This window comes from Muntiacus reevesi, chromosome 1 (genome assembly GCF_963930625.1).
Source record: "Muntiacus reevesi chromosome 1, mMunRee1.1, whole genome shotgun sequence".
In the NCBI taxonomy this organism is placed as follows: Eukaryota; Metazoa; Chordata; class Mammalia; order Artiodactyla; family Cervidae; genus Muntiacus; species Muntiacus reevesi.
The window spans coordinates 84081423-84094562 of record NC_089249.1 but is presented as its reverse complement, the minus strand read 5'-3'; the positions used below and the strand labels follow the sequence as shown (position 1 = coordinate 84094562).

General features: G+C 40.1%; 1 protein-coding gene across 2 annotated transcripts in view; it reads right to left on the bottom strand.

The window, feature by feature from the left end:
- Positions 1–1283: 1283 nt before the first annotated feature.
- Positions 1284–13140, bottom strand: part of RNF115 (ring finger protein 115) — a 67762-nt gene continuing 55905 nt past the window's right edge. For both annotated transcript variants that reach the window (XM_065905595.1, XM_065905602.1), the window contains 5 exons: positions 7800–7850; positions 6540–6612; positions 5513–5606; positions 3292–3407; positions 1284–2604 (listed from right to left, as the gene is read on the bottom strand). In XM_065905595.1, coding sequence (XP_065761667.1) covers positions 2473–2604; positions 3292–3407; positions 5513–5606; positions 6540–6612; positions 7800–7850 — 466 coding nt within the window. In that variant the 3' untranslated portion in view covers positions 1284–2472. The remainder of the gene's footprint in view (positions 2605–3291; positions 3408–5512; positions 5607–6539; positions 6613–7799; positions 7851–13140) is intronic.

Sequence of the window (13140 nt, the reverse complement as noted above, 5' to 3'; positions counted from 1 at the left end):
CCTATAAGTTAAATAAGCAAGGTGACAATATACAGCCTTGAAGTACTCTGTTCCCGATTTGGAACCAGCCTCTTGTGCCATGTCCGGTTCTAACTGTTGCTTCTTGACCTGCATACAGATTTCTCAGGAAGCAGGTAAGGTGGTCTGGTATTCCCATCTCTTGAAGAATCTTCCACAGTTTGTTGTGAGCCACACTGTCAAAGGTTTTGGAATAGTCAATAAAACAGAAGTAGATGTTTTCCTGGAACTTTCTTGCTTTTTCTGTGATCCAAAAGATATTGGCAACTTGATCTCTGGTTCCTCTGCTTTTTCTAAATACAGCTTGAACATCTGGAAGTTCATGGTTCACGTACTATTGAAGTATGGCTTGGAGAATTTTGAGCATTACTTTGCTAACATGTGAGGTGAGTGCAATTGTGCGGTAGTTTGAACACTCTTTGTGTGATAGTTTGAACATTCTTTGGCATTGCCTTTCTTTGGGATGGGAATGAAAACTGACCTTTTGTAATCCTGTGGCTACTGCTGAGTTTTCCAATCTGCTGGCATATTGAGTGCAGCACCTTAACAGCATCATCATCTAACTGGCATCATTCTAGTTCTCTAGTTGAAAGTAAAAATATACCTGCCTGTCCTGGCATCTCCAGATACTAACAAAACTTCCAGGCTAACATCATTTTTCTGAGATAGCTGATACTGTCAATATTGTTTTACTTGAAAACCATAACATATTTCAACTTCGTTTGAGCCTGTCTCAACCTAAGCAATGGCTGTTCACAATATACCTCTTCTGTCACCTCTGACACATCACCTCTCCACATTCAAAGCCAATGTGTATCTCTGGGTTACATTTCAATAACCATAGTGAACAGTTCACATTCTCCAAAGAAACTCTCTCTACAGAGGTATAACATAAGAGGCATATGAGAAAACATCTCATTCTCTCTGGGCCCAACCTGAATTATACCTTATGGTCACAACTTTTAGAAGCAGGCTATTAATTCAGCATTAAATTCTCCCACTTTCTCTCTTCCCTCCCTTACCCCTCTATCCTCTACTAAATTACACAGATATCTCTAACCCCACCCTTCATGCCCAAAACCAGTGTGTGACAGACTCCTAGCCAAGAAAGAGACTCACCAAAGACTCACCTTCTTCTTTTGATCATTCCAACCATGAAAGGCTGATAAGACCACACCAATGGTGCCCCTCTTGTCACCCTTTTTGGTGCACCAACTGTGGTTACATGTTCCCATCATTTATTTTTAAGACTTTGAAGTTCCAACAACATTCTTAAGCTTCTTCATTTATTCAACTTTAAACCCTTAAATGCACCAAAGAGCATGTGCACGTACATGGGAAAAAAGGCTGAAAAAAGGCGGCCTATCTCTCCTAGGCTAAGTTGTTTCAGCATGATCACAAAAATCAATATGACTCCAAGTAAAGCCAGAACCAAGCAAACAAAAAGGTTTCAGAGATGATAAATGGACTTTAAAAATTAAAATGAAACAACATAAAAGTCTCAATTCCTGAAGACCAATGAATTATTAAAAAAAAAAAACAAAACATGAATTAGCTGTAGAAGCAGTAATAAAATAATCCTATTTCTGTGAGGGAAATTACTTTCAGGTCCCCAGGATAAACAATGAGTTGAGAATCACTAAAAAACCTTAGAACCAGAGATTTCAAACATCTGTCTTTCTGAGTCTTTATCCTGCCCAGCTTATTCCCAAAAAGGAACCAGAATCAGATTCCTACCAACATAAGACTCTTAAGACATGTCATTTGTCATGTTGGTTTCTGCAGAAACTGCATCTTACGAAGTAGTTTTCAAAAATAAAAATGAGAAAACCAAAGAGTACAATTAGAAGCCTTCCCAATGTAACTTTGTTTTGATTTGCTCTCTAAAGATTTAAGGGAAAAAAAATCATTAGTCTCATATTCCTGATTTAACATTACATCACTCCATGGCTAATGTGGCCAAGAGTAGATGCTTTTGTACAATTAAAACAGAAGGACTTTATCAGTAGGACCTTAGGGCTCTGGTTCCACTGTATTTACTATAAAGTACACTAAAGACGGTGGAGGTTGAAGAAAGAGGTGGAAACAACCATCACAAGGTAACATGACAGACAGCAGGACCCTAGGCAGACTTTAAGGAACCAATTCTATTCTGGCAGGGGAAACCCACATAATTAACCAATTCTATTCTAGCAGGGGAAACCCACATAATTAAGTTTCACACTTACAAAATTATCACTCTGAATTCAGGAATAAGAGGCATTTGGTTCTAGATACAATTCCATCTGTAGACACTAACTTTAAATTTAGAGAAGAAAAACACTCAGTGAATTAATATTATGAGTTGGGGTTTCTTAAGTGATTCCTAAATCCACCTACTATTTTTTTTGCATTGATACAATTAACAGCTGGGATAGGTCTACCATGGCCCTGGCTCAGACGTGCTCTTTAGTCTCAGAAAGTCCATCGGTCATGGAGCTGGCTGTCACTGCTAAATCTGCTGCTTGCAGAAGCCCCCGAGCTGTGTGTTTGCTGAGTAGAGTCCTCACCATTTAAGCTCTTCCTACATACAGGACATGCGTCATGCTGAAACAGAAAGAAGATACAAGTCCATGTGAACAGCCTGACCCGAGAAGCTGGAAGAACTAACTAAACACTTAAGAAACCTTGACAGTTAGCAGGTAGATAAACAAAAAGGGCATGCATTCTCACAGAGTACCCGCTGGGCTTCAACTGTAACTCCAGGACATCTCCCAAATAGAACTTTTAACAGAACCGACCAAGAATTCAAGGCGGCAACTTAACAATAGCTAACACATACTATCAAACAGAACTAACTAGAAACAATGACCTGAGATGGTCTAGAGCAGGGGTCAGCAAACTTGCTCTATTAAAAGGAAAAACAGTAAATATTACAGACTCTGCAGGCCACACCACCAATATTCTAATTATTCAATTCTGCTGAGGGAGCACAAAAGTAGCCATAGACCATCTGTAAACAAATGAGCATAGCTGTGTTCCAACGAAACTTCATTTACAAAAATAGGTGGCAGGCCACAGAGACCTGTAGGTTATAGTTTGCTAACCCCTGGTCAGAGAAGTTCTGAACAGATTAATAACCTAAAACACAGTAATGGTGCTACTAGGAGTTAGCCAGAAACTAAAATCTGATTTGCTTGGCTCTCCACTAACCGTTAATTATGCCCTTACTGATCCCCCCAAGACATGACTGGCACAGGGGCCCCATCACAGATGAGAGTTGTCTGTACTTACCAGTTCTAACCATGGCACAATACAACTGCTGTGAAAGTAGTGGTTGCAAGGTAACTGCCGGACTTCCTCCTCAACTGTGTAATCCTCTTTGCATACTGGACACTCTAAGCCCTTATCTGTTAGAGGAGGAAATGCCTTTTAAAATAAACAAGCAAAAAGAAGGAAAAAAACCCAGCCGATTGTCTTTACCAACCAAAGGGACACAAACAAAAAACAAAGTGCGTCTAAGGTGGAGGCAGAGAAGAAGCAGAATTTTATTTCAAAATGGGGACAGAGCCAGGGATATGAAAAGGACTGATGAATGGGGCCGTTCCAATAAGGTCCAGACAACAACTCTATGAGGCCTATTTTTCAACATAAAGAGTTGGAAGAACTGGGGCTTAGATTATCTGTTAAGTAAAACAGGAAAAACTTCTTCTCAGATGTGTGAAAGTCTTCTGGTAGTTTCTACTTAGGAAACACTGGCAATCTGTCCACCACAACCAAAGGACTCATCTCAGCAATCTTAGCAGTTCTCATTCAATGTGTCAAGCCACTTTCACTCTGCTACTTTCGACATTACACATCCTATTTCATCATGGTTAACCTAAAGCCCTTTCTACAAGTTGTTTATTAAAAGTTGTACCAGGAGGTACTGCTACAGAACTGCAAGGCCCAAGGGTAACTCAGGCTCCAAGTCCAGAGACAGGAAACCTTCTTCTGAGAGAAAATGGCTACAAACTGAACTAGGATTACCAAGCAGCAAATTCCAAGTTTCCCAAGTTTGGCTAGTAACACCAGCTAGTCCATCTCTCCAGCAGCTGGGGTATGTATGCTACATGCTCCACAGTATTCACAGCATTTGGAGTAAAATACCACTTAAAAGATTCACTCCCTCCTCTCTACTGCCACGACGTTTGCCCCAATTCCAGCTTTTACTTCTCATGCCTAGTTTACTGCAATAGCCTCTTAGGTAACAACTCTGACTCCAAGCCTTCCAAATATATCCTATACTTTGCTACCAGTTAGTTTTACCAGCTCCACAGCAATTCCCAGCTCATCTTTTCTTGGATTCTCAGTTGGCATCCCCAAAATCAACAGATTCAAAATTAAAAATATCACATCACCTCCTTATCCAAACCAGGGCCTGCTCACAATTCTTCCATCCCTGATGATGTCAGCACCACCTCTGTAGTTACAGAGTTGCAAAACTTTAGAATCATCTTTCCCCCTTTCCCCTCCTTATCTTATGCAATCAAAGAGGAAAGCCTTTCTTCAAAAATGATCTGAATCTACCCTTTCCTTTGTAGCACTGCCACTATCACCTGAACCCCATCAGAATGTTGCAATAGCCCATTAAGAATATTTCTGCTCCTTCCCTCTTCCAATATTTTAGATACTACCCTCCAAACTAATCTTCCCCAAAGATCACTCAAATTCCCTCATTCCTCCAGTTAGGGACCTACAAAATTTACCTACTACCTAAAACACCCAGTGCTAACTCCTCTGCCAGTTTCAGGGTCCTCTACAACAAGGACCTATCCAGTCATACGTATCCAATTACATCTCCGATTCAAATATACCTCCCATCACTCCACAAATTAGATTCTATTTCAGATCTAACGAGGTTACACTCCTTATACCTAATTCAGACTCCATGTCCATATTGACACTCTTCATTGGTTCATACTTTGCCATAAACAGAATAATCTAAGATGGCCCATCCTGTCTTTTAAAATCTGACTCTCTAAAGTAGAATTCATGGGGAAAGAAACTCCAAGTCCAAAATAATGTCTCTCATCACTAAGTTCTTTTCATGCTTATAAACAAAATAATATCTATGTCTAATGTACCTAAGTACCTACCTAATTTGTGAAACAAATTCCTAGCCTCCAATTTTTCTCTTCCTTTTCCCCCAGAGTATCATTTGCTCAAGTACTTTTTATAATAATGTCTAATCATTTGGTGAGTTTTGCTTCCTCTAGTAAGTTCTTCAAGAAATCAAGTTTTATATACTTTTGTACTTCTTTATTTCCTGCATGGCAGCTAGAAAAATATCATGGTAATTGATCAGGAATTACCTGTTGACTAACCTTAATGAAGGGATAAGTACCTTTCCTATTTGGCACACAGATAGGAACTTCAGGAGTGCTACAGTTTCATGGAAGATTTTTAATACAGTACATGGCTCAGATTCTGAACAGACATAATAAAATGAAACAACATATGAAAATGAACCTACCAACTTGTTCCTGAGTTACTGTCACTGTTGCAAGAGATGTGATCTTTTCCTTGTCAGCTGGGGGAGGCCCTGTATTTTCCAGTTGTCCTAGAAGCTACAAAAAAAAAAAAAAAAAAAAAAAGGCAAAGAAGAAGTGGCGGACATCGAACTATCCCTAGGGAGGGAGCTGCTCCATCTGAGAACAGTGCAGACATTAGAAATGTTAGTTGCTTTGGCTTCCACAAGGCTCTGAGAGGCTTGGGTTTGCCCTTTCCTGCTGCCAGAATAATTGTTTTACAATTTCAGAGTGACATTAGTATAAGCCTACAGACAGATCCATCATTGCAAGGCTCACCTCTGGGCATAAAGCAGCTTGGAGGCAGCAAAAGGGTTGTGATGTCACAAATAAAACTACACCTTAACAGAAAATGATACTTAACCAGTTCAAAAACTTCGTTTTGCTGAAAGAAAGAAAAAGGTGAGAGTATGGAAAGTAGCATAAGGTAAGCCAAGAAATAGGTAAATTACTGCCTACAAGAAGACCTGGATATAAATGACATGCTTTCTAGTCTCAGCAATCCACAAGGGAAATGAAAAACCAATTAAATTAAAATAAACATAAACAAGTGGAAGCAATTATTCATGGCATGGGAATACCTTTTTCTCTGCTTCCTTCCCCTACTTTGCTCCATCTAGCAGAAATTCCTGCTTCAACATGTGAGGAGACCTTTCTTTTTTGTGAAGTACTTGTGAATAGAATCTTCATAGGAATGAACAAGAGGCCAAAACAGAAAATATTGTTTGTTATAGAAGTTTTTTCCTTTGGAGTTGAAGCTATCTTCTAGAAAGTCCCTAGGACCAAGAAAGTACATGGATGCTGAGCTAAACCCATAAACCATTTATCTCTTTAGCAAAACACAAACCCACAAGCTCAAAATATTAGGGAAAGCAGAGTGACTGCCATTCCAGAAAGTAGCAGAAGGAAAGCAGGAAGCCTGTGGAACCGTGAGACACACTTAACAGACACCCTCAAAAGGCAGCTCCTCACCTGGGTTACAATGGCATCAAGCCCTGTCTGACCCCAGGCATAGTCCCCGGGGTTGGAGTGCAGCATCCCGCTCCTATACATGAGATGAGACAGACAGCATTAGATGGAGTGACCAGGCTCCGCCTTACACCACAGAAAAAGCTGGCAGAGGAATCCTGCTCTCTCTCAGAGCTGGCAAGTCACTAGTTCTCTAGAACCAAGTGGCAAAGAATTGCTCAGTGATTTCAAGGTCAAACAGATTATCCAGAGGCAGTCTCTCATTCTAGAGGAATTTCTGCTTAACTGTATGGAACATAAAATGTGAAGCTACCTAAAATACCACCTGACAAACCAGAGCAAAAAGAGTGACTCATGGCCTGCTGGTTAAAAGTTTGTCTCCTCTGTGCCCATTTTAATTAAACATAGATGGAGCTGCTTTTTAAGGAGATTTTTCCCTTCCTGAGTGGCCAAAATTGACAGCAGAGTTCCCTCATTCTAAGGGGCAGCCTGTAGCCCTACACAATGAGCAGCTTTCAAGTAGAGAAGCAGCCACAGCATATCTCTGAATCACAACTTAGAGCAGTTACAAAGGGGATTTGGCAGCACCTCTTTCTGGAGCTGTTGGTGTACTACCCTGCATGACAGATATCCAGACTCCTTGGCTGGAACATGCTTAAAGAAACTAGAGGCTGGGGGAAAAAAAAGAAACTAGAGGCTGGAAAACAGGGTAACTGTGTGGAAGGACCAAGGTCCCTCTGAGCAAAGAAGCCTTCCGGGGTAGAGTCAGAAGTGGCAAATAATTGTCCAGACAAGAAGACATTTCATCTTTAACCTGTACCGTAGTTAACTGTCACTCTGTTACTGAATTTAAGCCTTTTGTTTCTTCTGAAAAAACCTTCTTACTTTGAGAAAAGGAAGTGAAGCAATGTTTTCAATTTCAGAAATTCTTAAGGAATAAAATCTTCCCATATAATCTCGAAGAGAAAGTCACAAATCAGACACCATACTTGGTAGGGACCACCTTACTCCCTACCTTAGCACGACCCTCAGACCTGAGTATGAATGGAATCAGACACCCTGCAGGACCAGGATGGTCCTCATCAGCCTGAATTATACAAAGTAAGTTCTGATTAAGTCTGGGCTCAGCAGACAACAGCCTGCCAATCACACCTGTACACTCACCTGTGCAGTTCCTTTTGTCTCTCATTATGGCACAGAAACTACAGTACTGGAAATTATGCTACTCCAGGAGCGTAAGACAGAAGGCAACTAGTTACTTACCAAGAAAATGGGGATCCAGGAATGAATCCTGCAATGATCTGTTGTAGTACTCTGTTGAAGAAAAAAAAATTAGGTAAGACAACAGACTCATCAAAGTACTCTATAGATATCCATGGCTGACTCATCACCAACTCCTTCCCCAAAACACAATGGCTTTTCACTGTATACAATAGCACCAGAAATCAGTCTGCTACCTGGTAGATGGCTACTTTGCTATTATGGCTGTCTTCCTGAGCTATGCTGCCTTATGTAATAATAGATTTTTATGAATTAAGCAGGAAAGGACTCTGACTGTATAGTTAGTGTTCAAACTATGATTCCGGGATCCTTGGCAGCAACATGCGAAGCTTAAAGAGATGCTAGGCCAGTGGGATTCTGGACCCACCTCCTTGCAACAAGAGTTGTTCCATTTTTATGTGTTATATACATTGTGCAAAATACTATTTAAAGGTATGGCATCCCCGCCCACCCCTTATTTGGCTGTGCTGGGTTGTCTTTGCTGCTCGGGCTGTTTTCTAGTTGTGGTGCTGTCTGTAAAGGTTTTTCATTTCTGTGGCTTCTCTTATTGCACAGCACAGGCCCTAGGACATGCAGGCTTCAGCAGTTGTGGCTCCAGGGCTCTACAGCACAGGCTCAATAGTTGTGGAACACGGGCTTAGCTCCTCCATGGCGTGTGCGATCTTCCCAGACCAGGGATTGAACTCATATCTCCTACAGTGGCAGGCAGATTCTTTACCACTGAGCCACCAGGGAAGTCCTAAAGAGCCTTTTTAAAAAAAATTCCATGATAGCTAACTAAGACCTTCACAAGTTATTTCATACTCCTTTTTTGGGTGTAGGTTGGACTTAATGACTTTACTTTTTTTTTTTGGTGTACAACTGACATATAACATTGTATTTTTTTTTTCAGGTACAACATGATTTGATGTTTGTATATATCACAAATGATCATCATAATAAAACTAATTCACATTCATTACCACACATAGTTATAAAATTTTACTTTCTTATCATCTACTCTCTTAGCAACTTTCAAATATGCAATACAGTATTAAAATAACACTGTAATGTAATTAACAGTAATGAACTATAATCGATCTCATTGTGGGTTTCATTTACATTTCCCTGATAATACAGTCATTGTGCTATATGTTATATCCCCAATATTTATTTTATAGCTGGAAATTTGTATCTTTTGACCCCCTTCACCGATTTTACTTCTCCCGCTACCCCTGCCTATGGCAACGCACCAATCTGTTCTCTTTTATCTATGAACCTGGATACTGACTTCTTTTTTTTTTTTTTAAGATTCCACCTGTAAGATCATATAGTATTTGTCTTTCTCTCTCTGATTTATTTCACTTAGCATGTCCTCAGGATCCATTCATGTTGTTGCAAATGGCAAGCTTTCAGTCTATTTTAGAGCTGAATAATATTCCACTATATCTATGTACCACAGTTTCTTTATCCATTCATCCATCAGGGGACCCTTAGGTTGCTTCCATGTCTTGGCTATAGTAAACAATGCTGCAACGATCATGGGATGCATGTATCTTTTCAAATTTGTCCTTTTATTTTCTTCAGATGAATATCCAGAAGAGGAATTGCTGGATCATAAGGCAGTACTTTTTTTTTTTTTTTTTTGAGGAACCTCCATATTGTTTTCCACATCGGCTATACCAATTTACATTCCCAACAATAGTGTATAGGGGGCTCATTCTCTTTTCTTGACACCCTCATCACTTGTTATTTCTAATCTTTTTGATTATAGCCATTCTAACCAGTGTGAGGTGATAGCTCACTGTGGCTTTGATTTGTATTTCTCTGACGATTAGGGATGGCAGAGCATCTTTACATGTACCTGTTGGCCACCTATATGTCTTTTTCAGAAAAATTTCTATTCAAGTCCTCTACACATTTTTTAATTCAGATGTTTGTTTTTATTGTTGAGTTGCATGAGTTCTTTGTATCATTTTGGATATTAGTCTCCTGTTGGATATATCATTTGCAAACACTTTCTCCATTTCAGTTGGTTTCCTTTTCATTCTGTTGATTTCCTTAGCCATGCAGAAGCTTTTCATAGTCTGTTTATTTTTGTTTTCATTGCCTCTGCTTTTGTAGTCATCCAAAAAAATCACCACCAAGACTGCTGTCAAGGAGTTTCCTGCCTGTTTTCTTATAGGCATTTTACAGTTTCAGGTCATGTGTTCCAGTCTTTAATCCATTTTGAGTTAATTTTTGTATGGTATAAGACACTGATCCAATTTCTTTCTTTTCCTTGTGGCTATCCAGTTTTTCCAACACCACTTATTAAATAGACTGTTCTTTCTCCACTGTATATTCTTGGCTCCTTTGTCATAAACTAATTGACCACATATGCATAGACTTATTTCTGGCCCTCTGTTACCTTGATTTAGATGTCTATTTTCATACCAATACCATACTGTGACTTACTTTTTTTTATTATTAAAAATTAAATTTATTTCATTACCAAAGTTAAGGAAGTCATATAAGACACAAAGGCTTACTTAAACAGGTTCTTACAAAAGATCCTCTGTCTTATCCAACCCCCTGTTCCTGCTCCTGGGAGGGAGTCACTTTCTGTGGTTGCTTCTGGGATTCTTAAATATTCATGTTCCTAAATACTATCATGATTGATTTGTCTCTTGATCAATCAGCTGCAGTCATTCACTTATTGATTTACTGATTTCCTCTTGGAGTAGATGAGCATTTAGCTCTGTGAACTAATTACTCCAATCTCATCCTGTCCTCCAGCTACTCTGCTTTCCTGTCCAGACAGAGTCTACTCAGTGATTCTGGCTATATCAGTATCAGTTGTGACTTACTTCTTAACAACAGAATATGGTGGGATAACCGTGACTTCCAAAAGTCAAAGTGAAAATGGAAGTGAAGACGCTCAGTCGTGTCTGACTCTTTGCGACCCCATGGACTGCAGCCTACCAGGCTCCTCCGTCCATGGGATTTTCCAGGCAAGAATACAGGAGTGGGCCGCCATTTCCTTCTCCAAGGATAGGTCATAAAAGGCATTGTGGCTTCTTCCTTGCACCCTCTCATGGATTACTTTCTCTGGCAAAGTACCATATCAAGCAATCCTGTGGAAATGCCCACGTGATAAAGAACTGAGGCTTCCTGGCAATACCCAGAACAAACTTGCCAAAATCTGAGTAATTCCCAATTGATTCTTAAGAAAACTACAGCAACGGCCAGTGAACTGACTGTAAGCTCATGAGATTCTGGGCCAGAACCACCTAGCTAAGCTGCCCTCAAATTCCTGACCCACTGAATCTATGAGATAAGAAATGTTTGTTATTTAAGCTTCTAAGCTCTGGGGTAATTGTTACACAGCAATAGATACCTAATACAGATTCTGATACCCAGAAGTGAGTGCATACATGCTAAGTTGTGTCCGACTCTTTGAAATCCCATGGACTGCAGCCTGCCAGGCTCCTCTGCCCATGGAGTTTTCCAGGCAAGAACACTGCAGGAGGGTTGCCATTTCCTCCTCCAGGGGAGCTACCAGACCCAGGGGTCAAACAGATGTCTCTTGTGTCTCTCACACTGGCAGGTGAATTCCTTAGGACTGGGCCACCTGGGAAGCTTGCTGTAAAAAAAAAAAAAAAAACCAAAAAACCCCTAAAACATGGAAATAGCTCTGGAATACAGCAGAGGGCAGAGGTGGAAGGAAGAGTTATGGGTGAGTACTTAAGGGAAAGTGAGGAAAATAGGAGGGAAAGAGATCCTTGTTATGTAGTGGCAAAAGCCTGCCATCAGATGGGAAGTAGAAGTTATGGCTCGTGAACGGGATGATAATCTAGCGAACAAGATTTCCAGACAGGAATGTTGAAGGTCCCTTTTGGTTTCATCTTGCTGCATTAAAATGCAAAAGAAGAGGAATACATTAAAGGAAGAATACTTAAAAAGGAGTTAAGACTGGATCATTCTGAAAATTCCCAGCCTCTCCAGATGGCAAATGATACTAAAATTAAGAAATAGCTTTTAAAAAAAAGAAAGAAAGAAATGGTTTTCAAGCAAAGATCAAATCATGGGCATTGCCAAAAGAAAACAAGAGTATGGCTATAAAAATTCTTTGTGAAGACCTCAGAAAGATAGTGCCTAGAGAAGTATTCAATTAAACAACTGTGGATGTTGTATTATTAATAGTTTCCTGGGGCTGCCATAACATATTCCCACAAACTGGGTAGCTAAAACAACAGGAGTTTATTCTCTCATAATTTTGGAAGTCAGAAATCTGAAATCAAGATGCTGACAGGGGCCTCCCTGGTGATTCAGTGGTAAAGAATCCACCTGTCAGTGCAGGAGACATAACAGACGTGGATTTGATCCTTGGGTTAGAAAGACTCCCCTGGAGGAGGGCATGGCAACCCAATATTCTTGCCTAGAGAATTTCATGAACAGAAGAGCCTGGCAGGCTACAATCCATAGCGTTGCAAAGAGTCAGACACAACTGAAGCATCTGAGCACACACACACATAAAAGACCTTACTTCCAAACAAGATCATATTCACGGCTGAGTTAGGAAGTTAGGAAGTTAGGACTTGAACATTGGTGGAGTATACAGGTCTACCCACAACAAGTATTGTCCTTCAGCAATATTGGCAGAAGTCCATGGTAAAAAAGGGAGTATCTAAAAAAAGAATTGTGAGCGTAGCTTTTGTTAATGGCATGGCCTTTACTAATACAGGAGACTCAAAGTTTTAAAAAGAAACACTACCAGCTTAAATTGAAAAAGCACAGAGGCGGTACAAAATGAAAAGAGATCTTTTAGGCCCTCAAAATTCTACTGGCAAGATGCAGGCTAAGAAAACTATGAAGCTGCAAATCTGGACTACTTTTTATGGAAAAAAATGACTCATAGGGTGGAATCAAGAGCCAGGAAGGAGGAAACAAGAGCCACGGAGAAGCATTCCTGGGCAGAAGTAGAATGAAGTCCTAATCAAGGACCGTCCAACATTTATCCAGACCAACATCAAAATTGCTACGAATCAGTAACTTCTGTGTGCCTTACATCTTCTCCCTTTCTAAACAGAAATCTCTATACCTGTTTATTATATACCTGTCCCATCACTATATGTTGTATATGTGAGGGGTAGAAAACTTGGGTCTTTGGTTTCTAGATCTCCACATCAAAAGGAATTCTGTCTATACCCAAAGAGCCTCATCTATACTCAGACCTAAGTAAATGACACCTGGATTTCAAGTTGATGCTATAAAGGGACAAGACTTCTGGTGGGTCTTGGGAGGAGGTGAGTGTATTTCTCACATGGGAGAAATTTCTGGCCAAAGGTTAAATTGTGGTAGT